This window comes from Lates calcarifer, linkage group LG4, assembly GCF_001640805.2.
Source record: "Lates calcarifer isolate ASB-BC8 linkage group LG4, TLL_Latcal_v3, whole genome shotgun sequence".
NCBI classification, from domain to species: domain Eukaryota; kingdom Metazoa; phylum Chordata; class Actinopteri; family Centropomidae; genus Lates; species Lates calcarifer.
This window is the reverse complement of record NC_066836.1, coordinates 12,951,200-12,978,156: the sequence shown is the minus strand read 5'-3', so window position 1 is coordinate 12,978,156 and position 26,957 is coordinate 12,951,200. Positions and strand designations below refer to the sequence as shown.

Genomic DNA, 26,957 nt, shown 5'->3' with positions numbered 1-26,957 from the left:
GCACCACTGTTGCTCAAACTGTTCTCTAGCCCTCTGCAGTAATAAGGCTGGTCTTTCATGTCTTCATCTGAGCAGAGGAAACACTCGGGGAGTGAATTTTACGTTTTGTTTGATAATTGAGCGGAGCAAACAGAGAAAACTGCACTGCAACCTTGATACTCTAGAAAAGCTCATATCAGCTGCAGCATAGAGAAATAAAAGGGAGGATTGTTGGTATTTCGCAGGAAATTATCTCATCCCTGCTCCCATTTGATCATCATTTCATTCTCACATGTATCTCTGATGTTTTATGGATGATTCCTATTACTCATTTATACAAAAGTGTTTTTTTACTATAAAAATTGCCTCTACCCGTGAAGGCGTCTATGGTAGCTGCAGTGCTCTGCTGTCTTCCTCTTCTTGCTGCTACAGTGATGGTGTACTCAGTCCCAGGCTCAAGGTCTGTGAGGGTGGTGGTGGTTACGTCTTTAGGCACTGTCAGCTGGAACGAGAAAAAGCAGTCAAACATATATTTAATGGAATTTCTCTACACAACAGAAGGTCACAGCCTTGTTGCTCTCTTTAAGCACAAGAGTAGAAACATCTGTTGGTAGTACATACCTACAAGAAAACTTACATGTGCTATGTTGTATGTTCTATTATCCATTCAATGTTCATTTGTCCAGTTCTTTACCTCAGTAGTGACGCCAGAGGAGGATGTGTAGGTGACCTTGTAGTGGTCGATGGGGCCCTGGACAACGCCCCACACCAGAGTGATGGTGTTGTCTGTAGAGGCTGTCACAGTTAAATCCATGGGCACATCCAGACCTGACAGAGGAGACGCATGACTTCACTAAAAGCGCAGCTGCTATGAAGTGTTTTCAGTAAAAATGCAAAGCAGCACCCCGACATTAAGGCTGCTGACTACTGCAAGAGCATATTAACACAGGAGAATCAGTGGGTGCAAACCAGCAGGGAAAGTTACTGATGACAATTTAAGATATATCATTTCAGGGGCCTTCCTCTTTGGCCATAACAAACATCCTGTGACTGAGGCATTAGTGCAAAGGACATTCACCTTTATGGCTCTTTTTTCTATGTGCACCTGTCACTCAACACACGTTACATATAAAAATGATTTATTCTTCATCAAATCACAATAAACTACTTTTCAAACATTTGTATTTGCAAATAAAAATCTGACTCAAATAAACATATATTTGGATAAAAGCTGTTTATTAATTTCAATTTTGCAATTCAAGGGATTAAAAAATTTAAAAAAAAATCATTACCTCATAAAGTACACTAAGCCTCATGTTCTACATGTAATTTAATTTTGTAAATTTTCTTTCCTGCAGCAGTGACCACACTTGCCCAGTGAATCACAGATGTCTAATTCTCATCTAATCTTCAGCTGCACTGTTTGTCTGAACCTTCACTGTTTTTGCAGCTCCTTGTAAAATGACAAAATAAAGACAGAAAGAGCTTCCAGTGAAGCCACTGTTAATGGAAATAATGCTTTCAGCTTTCAGCAACTCACACTTGTAGTAACATGGGCACAGCTGTGTGCTGGGCAGACAGGAGGTGTTGTCATATTATTTAAAGCTATTTGAGAAAGATGTGATAGATGTAGTGCATTTTCAAAGTTCGAAGAGAGTGCACAAAATAGGGGGGTAGAAAGCGCTTGCTCGTAAGGCAAATGGAGGCATAATTTTGCAAAGTGCAAAATACCCTCACGCCATTAAAATAACCGCAACTGCAGGAAAGATGTGCTCAACACTCGTGATGGGAAAGATTAGTGAAGCACCTCCTTTCAATAACATTTCAAACAGGTTAAACGGGGCCTTTTTTTTCTTTTGGCGAAACAACTCAAAACACAATAAAAATTCAAATAGCTGATCAAGTACTGAGGTAAAGAGAGGGCCATTAGCAAAATGGCAGGCATTATTACAGCTTTAAAATGCTGTAATGGGAACTTTGACCCAAGCCGGCAACATAAAACAGCCGCATCATCTCCCTCAAATAGCACAAGTCTTGCCAAAATCTGATTTGCTTAATTTCACTAAAATGGCTTTTAATGGTTGGAACAGGAGCACTGACCCACAGCGGTGAGTATGAATTACATGTATAATGACAAATCGGCCATCTAGCCTGCTGTGATGCTGAGATCTCTGGTACAACGCTGCTGTGGTTTACATAGTGTGTCTTACATGCACGAACGGATCACTGTTTTTTTTTTTTTTGTTTTTTTTACAGTGGAGTACAAGCAGCAGTTCACTCACTGGTCCTGGCGTTCATCGTCGCTGGTGTACTCTGGTTGCTACCTTTCATGGCAGAGATGCCGATGCCGTACTCTGTGCCTGGCAGCAGGTCTAAAGCACAAAGACAAAGACAGGACCGGTAACTGATTTAAAACACAATATAGCACGGAGGAAAACCACACAGACCTGTTAGGCTCTTCTCCTTGCACGATGTGCATGTCAATTAGATGGAGTTTTTCATAACAGCCCAATTAGCTCTACATCGGAGATGAGGTCTAGGCAAATTTACATGTACATCAGTATGATTTGTGAAGAAACCCACTTTAAATTTTTGATTTTTTTTTTGCCTACCGCATAACTGATCAGTTTCAAATCAATTCAGTATGTCCACTGTGAGCTCTTCAAACTACAGAAATAGAGATGAGATGATGAGTAATGAGAAATGAGTGAGCGTGGCAGGGATTATTAGAAGAGAGAGTTGGGGAGAGAGAGAAAATGAGAGCGACAGAGAAGGAACGAGAGCAGAGAGAACATTGATTGCAGTGGCCGAACAGAATAACACAAGGACCTTTTGCTTCTATTCTTATGCCGGCCATGCCCTTTCCAGCACTGTGGCCTTTGAGGAAAAACACATCCCGGCTGACCCCTCCTCCCTGACAGCCTTTCAATATGCCTGCAGGACAACAAGCATTTCTACAGATACAATCAGTAGCCTGTCAGCCAGGCGTTAGCCCTGGAGATAATACTGCCTTGTAAAACACACAGGCACTTCCCAGCTTCTTCAGTACACATTAGATGCACTGTGATAATACTGACGGCATCAGGAAAAAACACATTGCGCTGAGCGAAAGAGGCCTACAGGTGTTGATGACATATATTTCAAGGAAAATGAAATGAAGGAAGAGCAACACATCACTCCTCCTCACTCACCTGTGAGAGTGGTCTTAGTGGTGGCTCCCTCATTTCGTGGTACAATGACTTTATCATACTGATCTCCTGCTAAAGTGCTGTACACCACCTGGTAGCCCTCCACCTACATTTAAACATACATATTTAAACAGTTACAGCACCAAACTGAAGGTAACCATATTTTCACAGCCAAAACAGCTTCAGTTTTTACCCTGCATTGCTGATGGTGAATAGAATAAATGGTTTATTTTGCAATCGGCCCAGTATGATATTTGGCTCTCTGTCAACACTCTGCGGATTCATGAGGATGAATAAATTTGCAGCGCTAACAGGCATCAAGACAGACTGGCTTCATAAGTCTGGGTGTGTAGTCAGTGAGCCCTAGAAATATCACTGTGACAACTGAGTGAAACAACATAATTTATTACATTTTAATTCAGCGTAAAACATTCAGTGATCACCTGCACCCAGTGAGGTCTTTGTTCTGTTGCCATTATTGGCATTTACCAAGCTGACAAACACAGAGAAAGCAACACAGAGCTTAGAAAAACGGAGGGAATTTAAACCTGCTTTATGGCAAGTGTGCAGGAAAAGTCAAGAAAGGGTGGATAAGGTCAGGCAATTAATGATAAAATAGTTGTTATTTTACAAAAAGGACATAATTAACATATACTTAGCATACCACTACACTTAAAAAATAACCAAGAAAGAGAGTCTTATTTTGGGAGGTTCAGCATGCATAACTTCCAGTGGTGGAATAAATATTCAGACTCTTAGTTAAAAGTACCTACTGTATATCTGATCAAAAAAACACACCATTGTAAGTAATACTCCTGCTTAAAAATGTATTAGCAAAATGTTCGCATGAAGTAAATTTACTCATTTTAAACCCCTCCAACGTATTTTAGTTACTATTACTGATTATATTATTACTGATTCATTAACAGTATACCCATCATATGTTTTGCATGTAAAATCTTTATCTGCAAAATAACTAAAGCTGTCAGGTAAATGTAGTAGAGTGAAAAGTACATTTTCCTATAAAAATGTGGTGGAGTAGAAATATAAAGCTCTATAAAACTGAAATAATCAAGTCAATTAGAACTACCACAGAACTGTGCTTAGGTCCTATAGCTGAGTAAATGTGCTTATTTCCTAACACTGGTGCAATCTTTCCTTCATTTTTGAAGCTGCTGACAGTAACAAAGCAGACCATTTGTGCTTTATACTGCATCAGACTACAAACACTTTCGTAATTAATGAATTAATAGAAGATGCAAGGCTGACATTCAAATGAAATAAAACTTTGTTGCGTTAACATGAAAACAAACTGTAACTGTTATTCAGCCCATGTTCATTACCTCAGCCTCACTATTGTCCCATTCGAGTTCGAGGGCAGTGGAGGTCTTGGACACGAGCCGCAAGTTCTTGGGGGCATCGATCTCTGAGAAGAACGATAAAGCTGACAATGTTGGGGACACTGAGACCAATTCTCAGGGATTGTGAACAAGCATACATCAGCAGTTCAAACAGCATCAGATAAAGATACAGTTAGTGCCAAACAATCATTCACTACTCTTAATCTGTACGTAAAATCATGCAAGGTACAGCAGATCACGATCACTTGCCACACACTGTTAGCAGTTTCCTTCATATGTTACTTTTTGACTAATCTCGAAGGAGACATTTTGACATCAAATGCCAACATTTTACTCTGAAGTAGATGAAAGTAATGTCATTTTAATTAAGTTGCCATTTGCACTCAAAACACATCAGGATGACGTTTCCACAAATAACGTTCTTTCTTCTGCACAAACTTTATGGGTGCAAAAAAATCACCTCGATCCAGATGTTCCCCACCATATCCAGTATAGATAAACAGTATGCTGTGCATTAGGCCATATGTCATTAACTGTTCTATTTCCAGAGGCAGGCACAGGATCACACACAGCACTATCACTGCATCTGCCTGCTGTCAGACCTCACCGGTTGTAAATTCAGTAGAAATGGATCCGCTCTCGTTTCCTTTCCTCACACCTCTGACAGACACCTCGTAACGCGAGCCAGGACGCAGAACCTGTGGAACCAAAAAAAAAAAAAAAAAAAAACAGGGAGAGTTTAGTCACTTTAATCTCTTTGCATGGATTTTTTCGTTTGTTTTTGTTTTATCTCCAGACACAGAAGGCAGGCAGGCTCTGAGATTAGATAATTTAACAAGCATGACAAGTGTACACACACACACACGCGCACGCGTTAGTAATACTATATTTGTGAGTACAATGTAATAACCCCAAAGCCAACTCTCAACCTAGAGATAAATGGTTTAACTTGTGGGGACTGGCTTCTCCCAGATGGCAACTGAGTCCACATAATGTGTCTGTATGATCAGATCTGTGACCTCAGGACATGATGAATTGTGCGTGCGCGCACACACACACACACACACACACACACACACACACACACACACACACACACACACACACACTCACCTGCAGGGAGTACTGGCTGAGTGTGGGCTGTAGGCGGAAGGTAGTTCGCGGCCCCTCGCCTCCCACGAGGCCATACCGCAACACAATCTGATCGATCTTTGCTTTGGGTGGCGTCCACTCCACAAACGCCACAGTGTCTGACACATCTCGCACGATCAGCTGAGTGGGGCCGTCAATCACTGTGAAAGAAGAAGTAGCATTATTGAGTGTAAAAAAAAAAAAAAAAAAGACTTATAAGATTAATCATAAAAACAGTTCAATAAATCAACTAATTGATCAATCAAATTATGTTTCACCTCTTCACCTCTACTTGACTTTGTCTACAAAATCCAATTTTTCTTTCAACAAGAGAAAACTAAACTTCACAAATGTTGTCTAAGTACAAGCATCTGTGAAAGAACTTGGCCTAAATAATACACAGCTTTGGCCAAATCATGATTAAATTAAACAAAATGAAAGAGTAAGTTTGATGCCAACTTTTGCTTTGTACACGTTTCAGTCAATAGTCACAGAGAAGCTAAATTGGAAAACTTTAAATGAAAGGATGAAAGTCCAGGTCAGTGATTGGAGTTTTTGCAGCAGTGCTGTAGATGTGGATTTATTATCAGGAAAAAAAGCTGTTCTCTGACAGCTATGCATGTAAAACTTATCAGACCTGACACACGCTGAGGCGATGGGCTTTATCTGTGCAAGGCGTAAACCATAAGCCATGATTAAAGTCTCTCCAAGGTGATTGCTGGAAAACAACACTTATTAGGTGTGAAGAGCTGAAAACACATCGGGCGTGATGAGAAAAAAAAAAACATTTTTGAATGTCTGACATGAACAGGGATTCACTAAACATTTTCTCTACACGTTCTCGTTGTCAGAGCATCAATGCCAACATAAAGAAATTTCAGTCAAAGTAATGGGGTGTTAGAGAATGTGATAATTAGCACTTTATTTCATTAACCTCTTAATTACTTCTTTCCACAACAGCTATAGTTTGACATCTGTTGCTTGAGCAGATGTCTGGGAAAATGCAGGTGCTTTTGATTTTCAGATTAACACTTTTGTTCACAAACCCTGCTGCAGTCAAATGGAGCTCAAAGCTACGACTCATATGGCATTTACGCACAGTTTACGACAATTCATTTGAATAATTCTCCAATTAAGCTTGAAAAAGGTAACAAACGTCATTTAATCTTGAGGAACTGACCAAAATAGAACATGACACAATGCTTAGTTCAACATGAATGTTTTGAACTGGACCACACTGTTCCTCTGTTGTTGATCCCCAGGGGGAAGTCATGTGAACGGCATATTTCATACACTGAGCAATACAAGATCACTGTTCTCCTTTTAAGTGTTTCTCTAAGCTTTAGAGATCTAAATAAATCCCAGACTCAGGCTTGACATATCACAGGTCCACCCTGATCCTTGATGTATTAGAAATTGGCCCCTTGGGTCTCGTCCTAGAAAACATCCTGAGGAAGACAGTTGCTGAGAACCAGTTCCCACATCAGCTGTCCTCCTCTCCCTCCGGTTTTTCCTTCGACTCCTCGCCACGCTCTCCCTCCGTCTCCGAGGAAGGATAAATCTTTGTTATGAATAATTGAGTAACTTCAAATTTGTCTTTTCCTCTTTCTTTATCCAATAAGGTGTCCTGCAGTGGGCCACCGTGAAAAATTAATGAGAGAGTGCCATGAATTATTAATCGATACTTAATTACAACCCGCAAAATGAACAAAGACTTGACAGGAAATTGATGGTGTTTTGACTGCAGACATCAGAGTTTGAATTGTTATGGACGAGGTTTGAATTGGATCTATTACTGCTGTCTAAGTCACGTCAACTGGGTGAAGAGTGGGGGTAATACCTCAGTGAGGTTTACATCAGGGACGTAAATGGTGGCAAACAAACAAAAATGTCAAGGTGACACTCACTGTTTATGCCAGGGTATTTATCCAGGTGTGTGCCTGAAGTGCTTGGATCTTACTTTTAAGTGACAAGTTAACAGCAAATTAATTGTAGACAGTTACAATAATCAATTAATCATTTAAAACATTTGTCAACCAAAAATACAAAGATTTGCTATTTTTACTTAATATTTAATATATTTACTTAATATTTTGTTCAGTCACTTTGTAATGCAACTAAAAAATGTCACCTTGAGCTTAACTGACTATTATTTGCAGCCCATCTCACATATTTTATGAATATAAATTTTGCTTTTAAAAGTTAAAATGTTTAAAAACATCAGAGACTGGTTGACTCTGTTTTCAGATTTTGAATCAAATGTTAAATTCTGATTAGTGCACAAAAGTATATGACATCATCTCTCTTCAATTGAACCCCACCCACTTCAAACAAGTGAGAACACAAAAATCCCTCATGTGAAAAACTTTTAAATTTGGCAGAAGATGGTTGCATTCCATTGGAACTCTATCACTCATAAGAAATGATTGATTGAGAAAATGGGTTTTTAGGACCTTTAATACTAATGTTAATTGGAGATTTGGAAATACCATAACAGTAATATACAGAACATTTTAGCTCTGTCTCTGCCAACAAACTGACATTATGCCCATGTGCTGTAATGTTACAGTGTTGATCAGCAGCCACATGTGCCCATAAAACTTTCATTTGGTTAAAATTGAATTGAGTTGTACCATGTCATTCATGTAAACCACACCCACACACCACTCTGACAACTAACTGTAGGAAAATGGTATGTAATACTGTAAAACAAATACCTCAGTCATTTACAGAACTGGCCAAATAAGGTATGCACTAAATTTTATATATATATATATATATATATATATATATATATATATATATATATATATATATATATATATATATATATATTGTTGAGGAAGAAAAAATCTGTTGCCCAGTTTTCCATTGTTTCCTATTGGACCAAAAAATTTATCTGACAGCAACTATACAAAGAGGTGAATGTAGTTATTTAAATTAATGTGACTGCTGACATCACTGTTTTCATTCATACATACAGGTTGTGACTGTAGCAGTGACGGGCTGACTTCGACCCTGGTCTCGGAGCGCCACCAAGTTAACAGTATACTCTTCCCCTGGTCTCAGACCAGTCTGCACAAAGGAAGTGATGGTGCTGGGCAGCTGTGCAGTCATCCCTCCATCGTTGTCCTGGGAAAAAATACAGGCAGAAGCGATGTGATGAAACCAGACTTGAACTCTGCCGCATATTGTTTGAATATTTTAAGTAAATGCCATCTACTGTGTGGTACAAACCTCTCCTCTCAGTGGAGCTGAAGAATCTGGCAGATAAAAGGCTATCTTCACCAGAAAGACATAAACAGTGACTCATGCAGCTGATTTCTATGCAGTAAATTTTAGGAATCGTAAACTGAGGCTTTTTCTTTTTGACGTTCTGTAAACTTCTGGATGGTTTAGCACATTTAATTCACAAAGCATGTAACTTGGCAAAAATGAGTTTGTGTGCCACAGTGATATTTCTCAGACCCTGTTCTGCCGAGGCAGCACTCTGTGCATTTCCAAAGGCCTGTCACTCATCCATATGGAGGCCCTGCTATTCCCAGCTGTTCTCAGAGAGCCAGTGTTGCACATGCACTTCCTGCCGACAGACAGATGTTACACCTACTGCTGCTCCAAGATCCCCCAAAAGCCTGTGCTGCGAAGGCTCATATTAAAACAGAATATATAACAGCTTGCTACTTTCCAGAATCAAAACTGTAATTAGAGATGTAATCCATTTAATCACCTCGACTAAATTACCAGGGTGGGCAGTAACACACAGCGGTAATGTTCCAATAACAAGTGGTGTTCAATCTCAATAATAATACAGTTAAATGCAGGCAATGCTAAATTATATGAAATGAATCACCATAACAGTATATCCCACTCCCATCTCCTGTGTCAGTTAGCTCATAATTAGTCATCATTCTCTATGCTGACAAGCTCGCTTCGATGAGGAATGACAAGATTTTTTCTGGTTCTGGTGGAAGTGTTTTTATTACTTTAATTTTACTGTGCCTACGGGTGTCAAGAATGTCGAAGAACTGTTTGATTGCCCATTCATACACTTTGGTTACTTATTAGGGTAATTTAGTTTTTCAGGTAATACAGCATGTCATTTTATATGTCTATCAAGAAAAAATTGGGAAGAGGTGGTTCTAATAATCCTTTTACTACTCATGGAGAACAATATGATAATATTAGATTTGAAATTGTTGCAGTAGTAATTAACATCTTATTAACTGCAAAAGGAAATACATATGACTTTTTATGATTACTTTGTCTTAATAAGAATAAGAATAATGATGAAACCAAGCACATTACCAAACAGGCAACTAAATACTATTCAAATGCTAACTGGGATTATTTGGAGAAAAAAGAAAAATATGTTGCTATTTGTTAAGTGTGAAAATTTGTAGAATAAGATTTTCTACTATGCATTGCCTTCTTCATAATGTATTTAAATATACTGTAATGGGGAAGATCAAAGGGGTACCCAGCCTTGCAAATGAATAAAAAAAACTAACAAACAAACAAAAAAAACAAAAAATTGTTGACAGTACAGTCTGTGGATTATCCTGAGTGCTGGGGACACTGTTTCTGGAAATATAAACTGCTGTTGATTATATATATATATATATATATATATATATATATATATATATATATATATATATATATATATATATATATATACATATATATAAATTTTGCACCATCATGGAAATTCATCCACCTCCATTGTATTGGGGTGGCAGCAGACACAGATGATCACCACACCTATAACTAAAATATAGATGGATACCATTAGGGGTAAGTGTGATAATGTTTTTTTAATGTAGCTGAACTTACCCTTTAAATGAACCAATGTTCAATGTTAATTTTTAAACCTATATCAGTAATGCATATGTATTATCTATGCAAAGGGTTTTGCTGAAGATATTACTGCTTATTTGCACAGCCTCATCATTTGTCCTGATTTTAACCTGACAACTTTGACTGTTAGGGTTAGGGTTAGACAACATGAATCACGTGACTGAGATGCTTCAGTGAAACTCTACTTGTTGTATGTGTTCATGTGTGGATTTCTGTGTGTGTGGATTTCAAAAGAGAGCTACAGCAGCTTGTTCAACAATCAATAAATGTTTTTTTGACAAGACCTACAACCGAAAAAGAAATATGAATGACTGTATATGAATCTAACACGTCCACCATTAATAGAATATGACTGGATTAATACTAATATAGCTCTACTTGCTGTAGTATTGATTGATCGATTGTTTTATACCTTTATCAATTTATTACAAAACAAAAACATGACATATTGGATGGTGAGGTTGGTCGGTGCTGCAAAAACACTAGTAGCATGGTATTTTATTGGAATGTCAGATCTCTCCTGTAGCTATTTCTAACAGTGTTAACGGTGGGTCTTGGCGCTCACCCTCCCTCCCTCTGTTTCCTTTTTTACAGGGTAGTGAGTTCTGTGTTTGTTCACATAGGCCAGAGCTTTCATGCCTGCTTCCATTACGAGATTGTCAAATTTCACAATCCCCATTGCTGGATTAGATCCACAGGGGGGCGGGACTGCCAACTCATAACATGATTTCCCCTGTGGCCGTAGCGAGAGAAGGAAAGCGCGAGGAGATAGAGGGAGGGACCTATATAGAAGAAAGGGAAGGAAAGGGGAAGAAAGAGGTGAGGGAGGAAGAATGGAGTGGAGGGTACCTTTGGGGGTAGACAGGAAAGGGTTGCAGATTTCCACCAATAGGTGATGGATGGAAAGAAAAAAGAAGAGATTATGAGGGAGGGGTGGGGGGTAGATGCTAGAGAGGAGGGTCAACAGTGAGACATGGATAGAAAAAGAGAGGCAGGGAGGGCTACAGGCAATCAAATGAAATCAGGAGGCCCGCTGCTTTTTTCATTCAGGAACTTTCTTTCCTTAAACGGGATTGAAATAAACACAAGAAAGCATCTTAACATCAGATTTAATGCTCGGGGTCCGGCTGAAGGACCAAAGGATATCTCCCCCTGAGAACACCTTAAAGGAGAAAACCAATTACTGTGAGAGGGCACAAGATTAGAGTGCCGAGAGTACCTGAGTTTACAGCAGGAATTAGAAAGAGAAAGCCTTTTGCTTTCTGGCTTTCAACCTAGCAGCGCTATGGTTTTTACGAAGGGTTATTCTGGAAAAGGGTTTAATGGCTCATCCATCTAATAGCCAATAAGCTTAAGACAATCCGCTTGTCTAATTTGGTATGGGCCCCCAAGAAAACCTAAATCCATGCAGTTATTTTTCCTCCTGTTTCCACACAGAAATTCAGAAAGTCATTTAGAGATCAGCATTAGCGAGATTTTAAAATAATTCTTTTCAATCAGGAATATTTTGTTCGCTCAACAAGCAAAATGGAAAAACTCTACAGCTGTGTGTGTGTGTGTGTGTGTTGGACAGCAGGCAAATCTGCCACTTGCTGATGATTCATTAAAAACATAAAAAGTCAGTCTTTTCTCCTTATGTTCAGTTCTTCTGCTAGCTCTTTTTTTCCCCCACGCACACAGTGCAAGCTGCAGTCTTACATTCGGACTGACAGCGAACACATACAGTGAGCGTTGTTCACACAGCTTTACTCTACCTTAGGGATGAAGCTGATCTCCCATCCATCGAAGGAATAGTAGAAAGGTTGCCACTGGACCTCCACTGACGTCTCTGTGATGGATTTGAAAACTAAACCATCCGGATTGGAGAGATCTGGAGAGGTAGCCAGAGATGTATTATTGTTCTTCAGTGACCCACGCAGCCTATAAATCACAGCTCCACCTAATGCTGCAGGTGTCCAGTGCTGAACCTTTCTCTGTTCTGAATTTTTGCTTCTGCTCTGCCGTCTCTCTCTTCCTAAGTTTTCTTTTATCGATCATGAGTGATGCTGGATCAAGGTCACCAATTGCATGTGATTATTAGCATTTTCATTAATTACGATATCACTTTTGCATAAAAAGATTTAAACAAACACCTGCTTCATTACACACACTGTCTGAGGCCACATGTACAAAACTTGAAACACTGATTTCTTGGTTTAAAACAGCTCTAGCTCGTCTTTTGATCTAGCAAAATGCTAAAAAGACTTTTTTCACAGGCAGCTGTGTCCCTATAAATCTTTCCAGTTAATCAAATATTACATTTTATAATTAAGTTTAGAAAAGACAACCCAACAAATCATATCATCACTGACAAATGGTTGCATCAAGCTTAAAAGCCCTAAATTGTCTTTATTAGTAAAATTTCTGCTATCACTGAAATTAAATTCACTTATCTGTGAAGCGGAGGCTCATTTTACCAGCCAAGACTGCACTAATGATAATACACTGTATGTGGCCAGCACATATACAGTTGATACAATTTTCTGTTGCCACTGAAAATAGGCTATTAGATATTTGGGAGCTGGATGAGGTTGCATACTTGTGATGAGCATGAAAGCAACTGGTATGTTCCTCTGTCAGGTCTGCTGACCTGACATTCACGCCAGATAGGAGCTATGCATTCAGAAGGTACTTGTATTTGTGTGTATGAGTGTGTATTGGAGTGTGAGTGACACCAAGCAGGTGTTACAGATAGGAATCACAACCTGTTGGCGCAGAGGAGCAGGTGGTATTCTCACTCTATTGACACTGAGAAACATCTTTGGGGGGATTTAACCCAAAAAAAAAAAAAAAAAAGGTGCGAGACACGGTGTGTCTGCATCCACATGAATGGCTATACGCACACATATGAATGCATGAGCGACACAGTGAAAAAAACAGGAGGAGAAACTAAATGTGGCTTTAGTGGAATATATTTTGTCCCTCTATGGTCCCTCTATTTTGTCAAAATAACCCTCAGCACTACACTTACAGGTCCAAACAGTGATGCTGTCAGGGACGCTGATGCTGTTGTTAATGACAGCAAACACGTTGATGTTGTACTCCATGCCTGCTTCCAGGCCTGTGATAGTGCAAGAGGTGGTATTGCCTGGAATCCTCAGCTCTAGTTGCACACCTGACAGAGAGAGGGGTAAAAGCACACAGAGATACATGGATGCACTTCAAAAAAACAACAAAAAAGAGAGAGAAAAGCTGTCAATCAGCTGAGAGGTAAATTCCAACCTTCCTGGTTTTGAAAGGCCAGCATAGCTCTGCACTTACCTCCAGGGGTGCTTGGCGTGTAGGTCACCAAGAAATCTGTCAGCACAACTGAGCCCTCCCACTCCAGGTCAACAGTGCGATCAGTCACCCCTTGGACCATCAAGTTCATGACAGGTGCCACTGTTGACACAAAAAAACAAAACCAAATTGTGTTTAAACATTTTTACATTTTTGTGCATCGGCATCAGCTTTAACCCCTATGTCTTCTTTGTAGAAACTTCCCAGTGTGTTGCATGTACCCTAAAGATAGCAGTTTACCATAACCCATCTTGAAATGTAAAATGTACTTTTATCATAAAGTTTTCCAAACCTATACTTCAGAATTTCAGTGTCTCTTACAGAGCACAGCTGACAAACTTTGGTATCCCTCATGACCGCAGTGTTTTGGTGTGCTAGATGAGGCAAAGTCTGTCCAATCAGATTGACTTGTAGGCAAAACATCTTTCCTGCCAACTGATCCAACATGAAGCTACATAGAAGGAATGTGTATTTTTGCTAGGAAAGAGTCCCAGGATAAAACACTGCTTCAAAAAAGAACTGACAACTCGTACTCGTACTCGTACTCGACTCATAAATGTGGATGTGTGTGTTAGCCAGCAAGGGGGCTGCATTTTAAGTTGGGTGTATCAAGTCAACATTTCATTTTGACAAACAGGAAAGTCTGGGGGAAAAAAACTAAAAGCCAGAACACAGTTGCATGTTTTAGGAAATGACTGAGCAGTGCAAAGGTTTAAACATAACAGTAGTTATTTAGATTAAAAACCTCCGATATAGTCCTTTTCATGTCTGAATCCAGTGCCTGTTCACTTTCAGATAAGGTTAAGTTGCCTTCTGCGATCTACACACACACACACACGCATATATATATATAAAGAAATATTCAGGCAGCTCACTGAGTCCATGTCTGCTCAGACTCAAGCAGACTGCATTGTAAATGTGCATTCCAGCCGATAAAAGAAACCAGTGCTTGTGGCAACAAGAGGCTAAGTGTTAACATGAGAGGGAGACGTACTGTCACTCATTTGGGTTGAAGTGGAGATCGTCAACCCGTAAACCTGAGAGGTGGTGTTGAATGTAAATGCAGAGGCATAAACAAGACTGTTTACTGCTCACTCTGCCAAAAACAATGAGGAAGAGGAGGGGGAGACAGGTGAAGGACATAAAGGAGGAGAAGACAAGACAGAAGGTACAAACAGTTTTGAGCTGAAGGAACGACGAGACGGATGCACAGAGGACAGAGCAGGAGAGGACGAAGATTAGACGAGATGTCCTTGAAGAGAATAAATGACTAATATAGACAGTTTAAATGAGGAAAACAGAAGAGGAGAGGGGGAGACAGAGAGGAGTAAAGGAGCGAGTGAGTGTGATGGTGTGATAAACAACCTCTCACCCCCTCATCATCTCTACATCGTGTGATACAGGACTCTACAGCACAGCACTGAGGACTCCTCGGGGAACCTTTGAACACTGAAGTGGCCATTTCAGCTCCTTCTTTGCACTCTAGACAGATGGCTGCATGCTGTACAGTAGCCTGCTCATTTCAGAAAAGTGAACCTGCACTGTGGGCAACTCCTGCAGCATTTTACTTAGATTTATTTCATCAGTCAGACTCAGCTTTGTCAAGTATATGAAGGAAATAACAAATCAAACGAAGGAGCAGTAGTCCATGCAATAGAAAAGAAGTGATTGAATGAGGTCATGCAAGAGACTGAACAGACGAGCTGCTTGAAAGTAAAGATATTAACTCCAATAGAAAGTGAAGGGCAGACTCTCAAGTGGGCACTTTGGAAAAGGTTGCTCTGAAAAGTTAGTCAAAAATGTTGAGGCCAAAATCTGTGACTTTACACTCAGGATAAGGCAAAGACTTGTTCCATCATCTCACTTTGTTGTTGCTGCCTGAAAGGTCACCAACGGCCAATTAGTCTGAATGCAAATACTTGTTTACTCAGTTGAAATTGTCACCCGGGACAGGTGCAACCTGACATCCTATCAACATTTCTCAATTGTGCAGTTCAAGAGTGGCCCTGACCTTTGTGACTGGGCCAGTTTCCAACTCCAACAGCAGTTTTCAGTTCATTCATTTTCCTTTCTTATTCTAATTTTAGTTTAAGCACATCTTGTTCTTCTGCTTAAAACATCTGCGGTTGAGTTTAAAGGACATCTCTGCCTAGCTGGAGAGAGTAGAAAAAGAATCACCAGAAATGAGAGGGGACATCTTAATAGCCTGTAGGCCTAATGTTAGAACCATTATCTCACAGTTAATTACTTGTTTCAAAAATGCTACTTATCTACACAAATAAGATGTTACATTACTACACACTGGTGATACAACTGCTCAGGTTTTTGTCAATTTTCTCAATTTCTGGTAACTGGTGAAAACATCTCTCAGGTGTGTACTCTTCTGGAGGTTTGACTCAAAAGGGCAACTTGCTGAAGGTTATTCAAGAATCTCGCCTGGAGTCTTAAAGTCTCATTAGGTCTAATCAGTGCACCATCGTAGGCAGATACAGCAAAATCTACTGAACTAAAACCTTGATGGCAAAACTCCAGCTGACAGAGGAGGTCAGTGCATCATCAGAGGACTAACTTACCTTGAGGCTACTTTATGCAATGGCATTTAGACTAAGTTGAAACTTTCAGTGTGAAGTACAAAATGTTTGGGTTTGTACGCAATAAAAAACATCTGAATAACACAGGGCCAGCACAGACATTATTCCATAATAACTGCTAGTCTCCTGCCTCTTTGGAAGTATCTTTGCTCGGTTGCTACCTGGAAATATCCAAAACGATGTCCAGGCCATCCATACAACCTGATATAGCTAATACATTGAATATGGGTGAAAAGTAAATTAACTCTTAAGCTATTCTAAAAGAGAGGATTTCTTCTGCGGAAATGCAGATTTGATTTATTATCCTTCACTCTGCGCTTAAGTGTCTAAAAAACTGAGAAGCACACAAGATGTTCGCTAAAAGCTCAGACCCACATTCCTATCTCTTTTGGCTGGCAAAGAGGCAGCTCCTAAACACACATTGTCAAAGATGTATTGTCATACAATTTCTATTCAGTGTAAGAGAATGGTTCTGGATATTGAAGAATGTTTGTTGCAAGGTTCAACACAATTTCAGTCCAAACCAAAGAAACAGTGCATGTCCTCACAATGCTGAGGCATGGATGATAGAACTGTTGTCTGCTTAGGTTACCTTTAGGTGTTTGTGCTTGATTGTGTGATGTGGTTGACTGTCATGTGTCTGCCAAAGCTCTCTAGCATTACTGAGCAGGTAATCTGCCTAACATTATCCATCCATCCATTATCTATAATGCGTATCCGTAAGGGTTGCGAGGGGGGTTGGGGGTGTGAGGTGGCTGGAACCTAAGAGGCAGGTACACTCTTGATGAAAAAAAAGTTACATTATACATACTGTATATATACTGGACTTTATACTAAAGTTCTTTACAGTTCTCATATACACTATAGGACTTAAAAGTGGCATCGCAGAGCTGGGATCCAAAGCTATATGAGAAATGTAAATGTCACTTGTCAGCACAGCCGCACTCAAGAGGATGTCAACAATGCCAGAATGTCACCGCTGCTTTCCCACTGCAGCATCAGGACTCTTCGAAGTGATCATGGAACACCTCTGCTGTCAAGATTAAATACCACACTTCAGCACAAGTTGATCTCCGCTTTGTGGGTGGATATACTTTTTATGGAAAGATATACTGTATCTTACCCCACGCCTGAAACATCCAATTTAAATTCAACAGCCTACATTATTTCTCACAGTGTGAGAATATAGGCTACCATAATTGAAGCAAAAATACATCCAGTTTTCCTCAGCTTATGATAACATGAAACACTTAGGCCTGTCACCTTACAGGTCCTTGGTAATTGAACTGGAGCATTTTGTATTCCGCAAACTATCCCCTACAAGTATTGGCTATTTTAGCCTCTAATTGCAAAGAAATAAGCAATCCGGCCTCTCTAACTTGGTATAGATATTAAATGGGAGGGCAGCACTGAGAAACCCGCCTTAGTAATATGATTTGCAGTCCCTGTCTTCCTATCGCTCGCTCTTCTGTCTGTCCTCATCCGTCACTTTGTTGACAGCTGCCTCAAATGGCAGAGGAGGATCTGATATTTTGGCGTGGAGAGCTGGCTCCGAACAAAGGCGAGCATGGCTCAGAAACTGTCTCAGCTGCAGCTAATGTGACAGTTCTCTCCCTGGATGAATGTGACTTTTGACAAATGGGTGCTGTTACACCTTCTGCTGTCCAGCAAGTTACTCACCCCACCACCTGCATTTTAAGCACAGAGGGGTTTTCTTTTCAGGGCTGCACGTATAATAAAAATGATGGGGACTGGGAGTTGTGTTCTCAGACCTGTGGACCTAAGTGCTATTGCAGAGAGGAAAAGGCGTTGCATTTATAAGTCTATACAACAGATTAGATCTCTCTACCTGTTTGTTTGGATCCTGACAGAGGCAACCATGAGTTATGAGCACAAAAGGTGAGATTTACTTTCTGTTTCAAAACTACAAAAGGTGGTTGACGTAATTGCTTCTTTTATGTGTCTAAACTCTTAGCACTCAATGACACTTGAATGCCAGTACCTACTGTGCTTGCACCTACAATGAGCTTTTAAAATTTCACCATGTATTTACTGGTGAAATTATTAGTTGATTAATCAGTAAGACAATCTTCAGAAAATTAATGACCAACACATCTAATAACTGTTTCAGTTTTATACTGTATCAAGAACAAAATGCTGGTTTTTGCCTCTGAAATGTGAGAATTTTCTGCTTTTCGCTGTTTGTTTTATTGTTGTAAATTTTATATCTTTATTTTCTGGACTGTTGGTCAGATAATTTTATAATATCCCTTTATTCTTATGGAAATTGTAATGGGTATTTTCTGGACTAAATAACTTTGTATAGGACTTTAAGATCTCAATTCTATAAAAATCCACCCAAACATCATCATATTCATGACATTTTAACAGTGTGAAAACGTCCAAAGCTACATTTTTATAAGAACAGTTTAAGTGGAAAATATCTTACTGTTTGTTGGTGTTATTTATCAAGTGGAACCAAACTGTTTTTTTTCTCTTATTTTATCACACTGTTAAGTGAAGTAAATAAAGACACATCAAGTTTCTAAAGATATTCAGCGGTCATCTGAAGCGTGCATTCAATTTTTGCACCCAAATAAACCCTTGGCAATGGTGTCAGCCATTCATGAACATTCATGAAAATGTGCCCACATTACAGAGAATCACTCATAGAAATGGTGGCACTCCATCTAATGCTGCAGCTCAAATTTTGTAAGAGGCCTGTTGTTGCCCAAGAATTCAGTTTGAACTGATGGGGGGACATTGTGAAATCTGTTTAGGTGCTCTGAGTTACAGAACGTGGTCCTAGTCACGCTGAGAGCAAGTGTTAAGGGAGGACAACTTCTTTGCCCAGCGTTTCTACTTCAGGGAATTGAGCCACAAATGTCAGAAAAACTACTTTTAGTACTTGACACCAGTCAGAGGATTAAACTGATGTGAAGGATAAAAAGTAATAGCCTACCAGAGTTGCAGTCATCTCCAGCGAAGCCATCCTGGCAGACACAGAAACCCTCCTTGCACACTCCCTTCTTGCTGCAGTTGTTGGCACAGTACACCAGCGAGCAGTCCTCCCCCACGTACCCGGGCCGGCACTGGCACGTCCCGTTGATGCACAACCCCTGGTCTGAGCAGTCGTTGAGACACCTCCCGACCATGCAGTCTTCGCCGGTGAAGGACTCCTCGCACACGCACTCCCCATCGATGCATAGCCCGCGGCCCGAGCAATCTGAAGGGCACCGTGGCTCCGAGCAATTGTCGCCTCCAAAGTCGCGGTCGCACACGCACTCACCCTCGACGCACACGCCCTGGCCAGAGCAGTCGTCCGGGCAGCGGGGTTCTGAGCAGTTTTTGCCGGTCCAACCTTCCTCACAGATGCAGCCGCACAGATCAAAGCTGAAGCTGCCATGGCCACTACAGCCTGGGACAAAGTCCACACGACCTGGGAAAAAAGTATGTATTTATTATATATTATGCAGCAAAACTATGCTGGGTTCAAAGTTTTGCACTCTCCCACAGATTTAGCCCTAAAGGAAATCATTTGACATTTTGGGTACATAACATTTGAGCCTTTTTAAGAGGACAGCTGGCCTAAATAAATTGTATGTTATTTACAAGAGCCTGATCATTTCAGTATCATCTTGGAAATTAAATTATACCAAACATCTAATCTGCTTAATCTCTACATGCCTCAACAGCCTTGACGGGCGTAAACAGCAGTCAAGGCATCAATGAAAACCTGTCTCATTTTGTGCATTTCCATCCTGCCATCATCCTCCCCAGCTGAGCTTTTCATCCTCATTCTGATTCAGATCATGACTGCTGCAGATAATCATATTCTCACCGTAGAGATGGAGCGTTTTCAGAAAATATTTGAATGGGGGTGATGGTGTCAATGGAGCAGATCCTTTAACCATAATATATCCTATAACTCTATCCATTCCAGTCCCCTCATATTATAATGGTGGCATCTCCTGAATAGCGAACAAAATTTTTACCAGTGGCAAAGGTTTCTCCACACCTTTTAGACTGAGACTGTGCAGCAGAAAAAAAGAAGTCGCCCTCCAGCATCAATATTCTGCTGCCGTCTGTGTCCTCTTCATTCGTTGTATAAACTGTTTTTCCTGCCACTTTTACCTATGGTGCCTGCTTTTTTCTTCTTCTCCTACATGAGACAGCCTATTTTGGATGTTTTTCTTGCAGCTTTATTTTATTCTATTGTATCATTATTATATTTTTTGTGCATATACTATAGCTAAAGTGGCTTACACAGTATAAACAGAAAACTACATCCTCAAACTTGACTTATATGCTCTGTTGTCATTGTTAAACAGCACTCACCCATGGCTGGGCTCTCCCCACAGCATCCTGATCCACATTGAGCTCTGAGCAGGGAAACTTCTCTCTCCAGCATCTCCACCCTGGTGGCAAGCTGCTGGATTGTGGTTGTTGCTGTACAACCACATGCAGCTTTTGGGATGTTGATGCGGTGAGTAAACGTGACCTGAACAAGGAAGACAGTTTGGTTAAGAAGTTTGGTTAATTGCACTTGTGCACCAAAGTGGATTTGAACAATTAATTCTGCAACCATAGGACAATGTGCGTTTAATAATACTTCACCCAAACTCTGTTTCAAGTATCAAACACTGACCTGTAGCCCTATAGGCTTGGAAAGTGAAAAACGTTTAAAGTTTTGTCTGTCAGGGAGAACTGAGGTCATTGTCAGTTTTCATTGTATAATACGAGGTAACAAAAGGTCTAGAGAAACTTTTTAAACACACCTCTTGCAACGTTATCCATTTTTACCCAACAGCAGGAGCAAAAGGTGGGTACCTTCAAACAAGCTCAACAGGGTCATGTGTGAGAGTACAGAGGTAAGTGGTGTACTTAGACACACTGCGGCTAAAATACAGGAACATGCTGACCATGGGCAGTAGAGAAGTGGACGGTGCGGTAGGAGTGGTTTGACTGTGCATGTTTTGATCATTTTTCTCCACCAACAGATGACTATTGGAATCAATTGTACCTGACTTAGATTCAACCTTTCATTCTTCATGAGGGATCAATCAACAGAGTTTGGACAGCCACCTTTCAAATCTCCAGGAGTTGAACTTCACTTTCATTAATTCAGTTCATCATAAATGTAAAATCTAAATGTAAATGACTATGCATGATGAAACAGATGTTGTCCTTTAGATATGTTTCTATGCCGCATGAGAGTCACTTAACAACCCTCATGTCTTATCCCCTGTTCACATACGCAAACTCGAAGCAGCAGAACACCTCTTGCCTCACACAAGCTTGAAGTTTTCGGGGTGTTTAACATTAGGCATGTAATTTACAGACTCAGCTCTGATGGACAGTTATGTAGTCCTGTTGTCACGCACCAAAAAATAAAGTTATATCATACTGCATGGGGCAGCTGTTTGTAGGTGGTAATGACTGATCAACCCCCCCATTTATCTGAAAATAATTTACATAGCTGAATTGGAAAACAGATGTGCCTTTGTTTCATGACAAGTGCAACCAGTTGTCTCCAGGCGGCTGACGGAGATGAACTTTTCTTGACTTTATTTAAAAAAAAAAAAAAAAAAACACTACCTGGCTGTCAGCATCCAGTGTCTGCTCAGTATATTCAGTGGGTCCAGTTGGATCCATTGGACCCTCCACAGAAGGTCTGGACCCCAGCTCAGCACGTGAACCTTTAAAATGAAAAGAAAATATCTTTTTAATTTTGTGTGTGTGTGTCTGAGGGACATCAGATACAATGGTCACTATGACTTTAAACCCAAACACCCGATCGATCAGAAGACCTCACCATCACCAGGAGCGGGTGGCGCTGAGGCATCCAGGTCCACAGAGCACAGAGACTCCAATGGAACATTGATGTTGTAGACGTGGTTAAAGACCACGGGTTGCTCCCGCAGGGTCTGGTTGGCAGAGGAAACGGGCTGATCCCCCCCTGAGGTCTGTCTCCTCACTCTGGTGGTACGAACCAGCTTGTTGTCTCCTGATGGAGCAGCATGAGTGGCACCCTGGAGAGAGAGATAATATGAAACTAAAAACACTGCACATGGTTTGAGCTCAGGGGTTTCCAGTTGTTTTTGTCCTTTCTATATTGTGTTTACAGAATGATGGAGTCAAGACTAAGAAAAGAACCCAGGGGGGCACAAAACAAGATGATACTAATATACAGTATATGAAGGATTTTCTCACTGGCTGCAACAAAAACACAACAATTTTCACATTAAAAATGTGGGTCATTTGCGAAAGACTGTGGCATCAGTTCAGTATTTTAAGACTGTGCTTTCTTTTAGTCTGGCAGAGAGCTCAGAGAATTTCTAATAATAAAAACGCAAGTAATATTTCAAGGGGGAAGGAATGATAAGCAGAAATACAGCCACGGCCAGCCAAGGCTAAACACCACTGAATCAACTTAGTGGCTGTGTGTTGAATATTAACTTTGTAGATTTATTAGAATATTTGATTAAGAAATTTATTGTAGAATAATAAGTGTATGATTTCTAGCACTACCTTCATGAAATTGACTGTTCATTAAACCCATTCCCTGAACACACAGTGAAGCACCGAGATGCTGTGAAAACAATACTCTGCATTTTGCAATCTGGAGGGTGTGTGTGTGTGTGTGTGTGTGTGTGTTTTAAAGCATTTTCAAACCGCAAAACACAAGAGCTTAGGCAAGTGTTAGCAGCTCTGTCACTCTAGCAACTACAGCCAATGTTACTCAAGACAGCATTTTGTTTCCTATTCACATTAATACTGTAAGTACTCATCCTAAAAGCCTTTGCACTTGTCATGTTTAAAGTGTAGACAAACTGAAATTACGAAGATGTGTGTATGATATGCAGCAAAACAGAGTTGTTAGAACATAAAAAAACTCTGATCCTTCATGTTTCCTTATCATATTATCAAGTGCATATTTGATACTCTATTACAAGGTTCATTTATTGAAATAAGACAGCTAGAAACGTTTAAAAGTCACCCAGAGGCAGTGACTGGAGAGTGATTGCTGTCATTTTAAAATTGCTGGCTGGAACTAAGAAGTTACTATTGTCTGCCTCTGTCTGAAATCACTAACCCATTGTTTCAAAAATCACTACGAACAACATGACTGCAACACTTTGTGCTTGGTCCCACAGTAACTAAGAAGTTCATATGAAATATTAAATACACCACAGAAAACATGCAGGTAGTCTGGAACATTGCCTCTCTTTGATACTCAAACCAGCCAGAGCAGATATTTGAGTGGATTTATGCTCAGAGTCAAGTGATTAACATGGCTGCCAAAAATAGTAGATTGCAAATAAATAATGAATAGCAAAAAAGCCCTGGGCAGCTGCACTCGGTTACCAAAAAAAAATTGGACAGTACTATTTTGTTTGAACAAATTTTACCTGTAGAGCAAGAAACAGGGCCAAAACCAGGATCCAGCCTGTTGTGGGCACAGTGGCCCTGTGACGCTGCTGTGCCAGTGGCATGCTGGGAAGAAACCTCACCACTCCCGTCCACTCACACCTATGGAGGAGGGAGAGAGTAAAAAGAGAAGGAGGGATGTAAAGAGTTGGTATAAATGAAAAATGCAATCAGTGGTGGTGTTTCAGTACAGACTGTAGCTGTTCCAGTTCCAACATGGCAACATATGTGCTTGTGTGTGTGTGTGTGTGGATTTCCGTGCACATGTAGAGAGTCCCACTACACCACCAGCTTATCCTCTGTAAATGGTAAATAAATGCCTTTGATCTGATTAAAAATAATTAGCTTTAGAATCAAATTCTTTCAGGGATTATAGAACCTTGAGTGTATTTCACTGTGCAATACCAAATATTTGATCTTTCCACTTGGGAAGAATATAGAAATATTGCTCAGGGAGAGAGTTGATAGATGGATTTCAGTAGAGACATGGTTTGAGTGATGCCGCTGTAATCCCCTCCTCCATTGAGTGGGGAAGTGAGAACAGGGACGCGCTGAAATAAAAGCAGCGCATAGGAAAAACTGATGTGGATCCTTCAAGCAAACTGTCACATATCAGCATAGACAAGACTGCTCAGGGCTTTTAAAGTGGCTATTTGAATTTACTGAGTTTTTTTTTTTCCTTTGCAGCTGAATCAGACATCTTACTTACCAACCTGCACAAATGTTTTATTATACCAGTATGGGGCAAAGTGGATATACAAGACTGAAAGGCAATTATATCAGTGGTATGTTTGAGAGTTCATGTGTGCTTTGCAGTAATTTGAAGCATAGTTCCCTTGAGTTTCAACATGTTCATGCCTCTGTATGTGTGGGCAGGATGGTTCAGAGGGGGAGGGAAAAAAGGAAAAAGACATCTCACAGATGTATTCAAGAGTCTCTTTTATCACAACAATGCATCTCATGTTGGTGAGGCAGGCTATTTGCACTCAGCTGGCGCCCTTTGTGAGAGCCAGATGGAAGTCTTCTTATCACACCTAACTGTCCCAGGCTTTTTTTTATTTATTTATTTTTTGATCATTTATGGTGGAAATGTTGAAACATCAGTGTATTTGCACATAAATGAGAAACAGAGAGAATCCCTGTGTGTGTGTGTGTGTGTGTGTGTGTGTGTGTGTGTGTGTGTGTGTGTGTGTATGTGTGTGTGAGCCGTGCATCCCTTTAAGTTTCTCTCATTCAGAGAAAACAAAATGTTTTTTTAAAGCTGATGTGCACTCAACATCCCATATTTCTCCCACAGTCACATTTTTCAAGATCTTTTGCGTCCAAATGAGCGCATCCTTCGTTTTTAGACGAAGTCGAACAACCTGTATGTGTGTGTTTCTGAATGTGTGTGTGTGTGTGTGTGTGTGTGTGTGTGTGTGTGGTGAACAGAAAAGCATAAAGAATGTTGACACATACAGTACATCATAAAAGACCCATTGGGGAAAGATAGCCAGTCATATGTTACAATCTAGACCATGCCTCGCTTCAGACAGTGCTGCTAATGTTTTTAAAAATGACTTTGGCCTTGCCTGGAATCAACTGCCAACCAACGCCGTCCGCCCCAGAGCTGAGGTGATGGAAAATGTTCTACTTTGAATCTTCCCCTCAAGCATGCAGCTGCTGTCTGACGCGACACGAGCCGTTTAACTGCTGAATTCACCAAACAAATGAGGAGCATGCAGATGGTGGAGGAGTGAGATGGACAAAGTCAACTGGAACCATCTTGTTCAAAGCCATTAGCTAAAGCAGTGTCCCTTCAGCTAGCTTCAGTAGATGGCTCGGATGCATGCTTAAAGGATGTGATGATGATAGATGGCACTACATGGATGTTTCACTCACTTCCTACAACAACCATGATAGACAGATCATCATCAAAGAAACAATTTTACAACTTTACAGCCAGCAAAACAATGTCATGGTGGATTTATTTTGTCAGCTGTACCTAACATATCTTTAGCGTTTCCTTGCCACTTATCGGCCGACATATGCTGAAAGACTGATTTGTGAGCTGATTTGTGTCTTTTCCCGTTTTCCTCTGTACTGAGTTTGCATGTTGTGCATTTCATTATTGTTTTAATGATTCATCTAATATCTGGCCAAAGGACAACAGTTGGCAGTTTCTCTTGGGTAACAATGACATATTTACTGTTATGTTAATTAACATGTATTGGACCTGTAATAATAAATAATTAAATACACATTATAAGCTATAATTGACTAATAATATCAGCCAGGCCAATACATCAGTTAGGCTTTGTTCTATGCCATTTCCTTCTTTATTTTCTGACTCCTTCTCTACTGCCAACAAATGGAGGTAAAAATAGATGTATCATGTGATTAAAGTGTCATGCAACCTTTTTTTTTTTAACGTACTACAGACAAAAGAGATAAATGTCTCGTGCATGCATGGAAAGTGTCTTCCTTTAAGGCATGCTGCTATTAAATGCCCACCAAATATAGACCTCTACATTAATGCAACCCTATATATAGTTTTATACTGGCAGTGATAAAAGTTTGAAAGAGGTTCAAAGTCACAAGATTATACTTTAGTCATTGGGTCATGGTGGAGACTGATGCCCACAAGCATTACTGCGCACAACGAGAAGAGGTTTTTCATGGAGGCTCAATTAAGGACAGACCCTCTCGCTCAGAGTGAAGAGAATCAACATGCTTCAGGCACTAAAAACTGGCTTAATTGACTCACTTTTTTTCCAGGACAGAGAACACACACACACAAACACACACTTAGATGAACACATGAGCCAACACAAGACCAAGTGCACTGATAGATACGCCTTCAAATTTGCATTACACTTACATACACACCAGGATGTGTACACAGGCATAAAAACAATAGAGCGTTTCATGTATCAAGGCCTGCCTTTCATTTTAATAACAGTCCACCTGCCTTGATGGTAATTAGATCTGTCAGCATGCAGCTTCTCAATCTAGAGAAGCTTTTTAAAGATGTAAGTACCAAAAAAAAAAAAAAATCTTTGTGAAGTAATTTAGCTGCACGACAAACTAAGAGCACATGAGTATGTGTGCTCATGTTTCCC

The 26,957-nt window shown here is 40.2% G+C and overlaps 1 protein-coding gene across 3 annotated transcripts in view; it reads right to left on the bottom strand.

Annotated features, from left to right (window-relative positions):
• tnr (tenascin R (restrictin, janusin)) overlaps positions 1-26,957 on the bottom strand; it is a 156,076-nt gene that overhangs the window by 41,379 nt on the left and 87,740 nt on the right. For 2 of the 3 annotated variants that reach the window (XM_018676686.1, XM_051070033.1), the window contains 16 exons: positions 23,838-23,958; positions 22,241-22,457; positions 22,024-22,124; positions 20,764-20,926; positions 19,388-19,864; positions 13,817-13,936; positions 13,527-13,670; positions 12,271-12,386; positions 8,641-8,791; positions 5,642-5,820; positions 5,136-5,226; positions 4,511-4,611; positions 3,171-3,273; positions 2,262-2,351; positions 674-807; positions 352-481 (listed from right to left, as the gene is read on the bottom strand). In XM_018676686.1, coding sequence (XP_018532202.1) covers positions 352-481; positions 674-807; positions 2,262-2,351; positions 3,171-3,273; positions 4,511-4,611; positions 5,136-5,226; positions 5,642-5,820; positions 8,641-8,791; positions 12,271-12,386; positions 13,527-13,670; positions 13,817-13,936; positions 19,388-19,864; positions 20,764-20,926; positions 22,024-22,124; positions 22,241-22,457; positions 23,838-23,921 — 2,401 coding nt within the window. In that variant the 5' untranslated portion in view covers positions 23,922-23,958. The remainder of the gene's footprint in view (positions 1-351; positions 482-673; positions 808-2,261; positions 2,352-3,170; positions 3,274-4,510; positions 4,612-5,135; positions 5,227-5,641; positions 5,821-8,640; positions 8,792-12,270; positions 12,387-13,526; positions 13,671-13,816; positions 13,937-19,387; positions 19,865-20,763; positions 20,927-22,023; positions 22,125-22,240; positions 22,458-23,837; positions 23,959-26,957) is intronic. The other variant, XM_018676685.1, reaches the window with a different exon arrangement.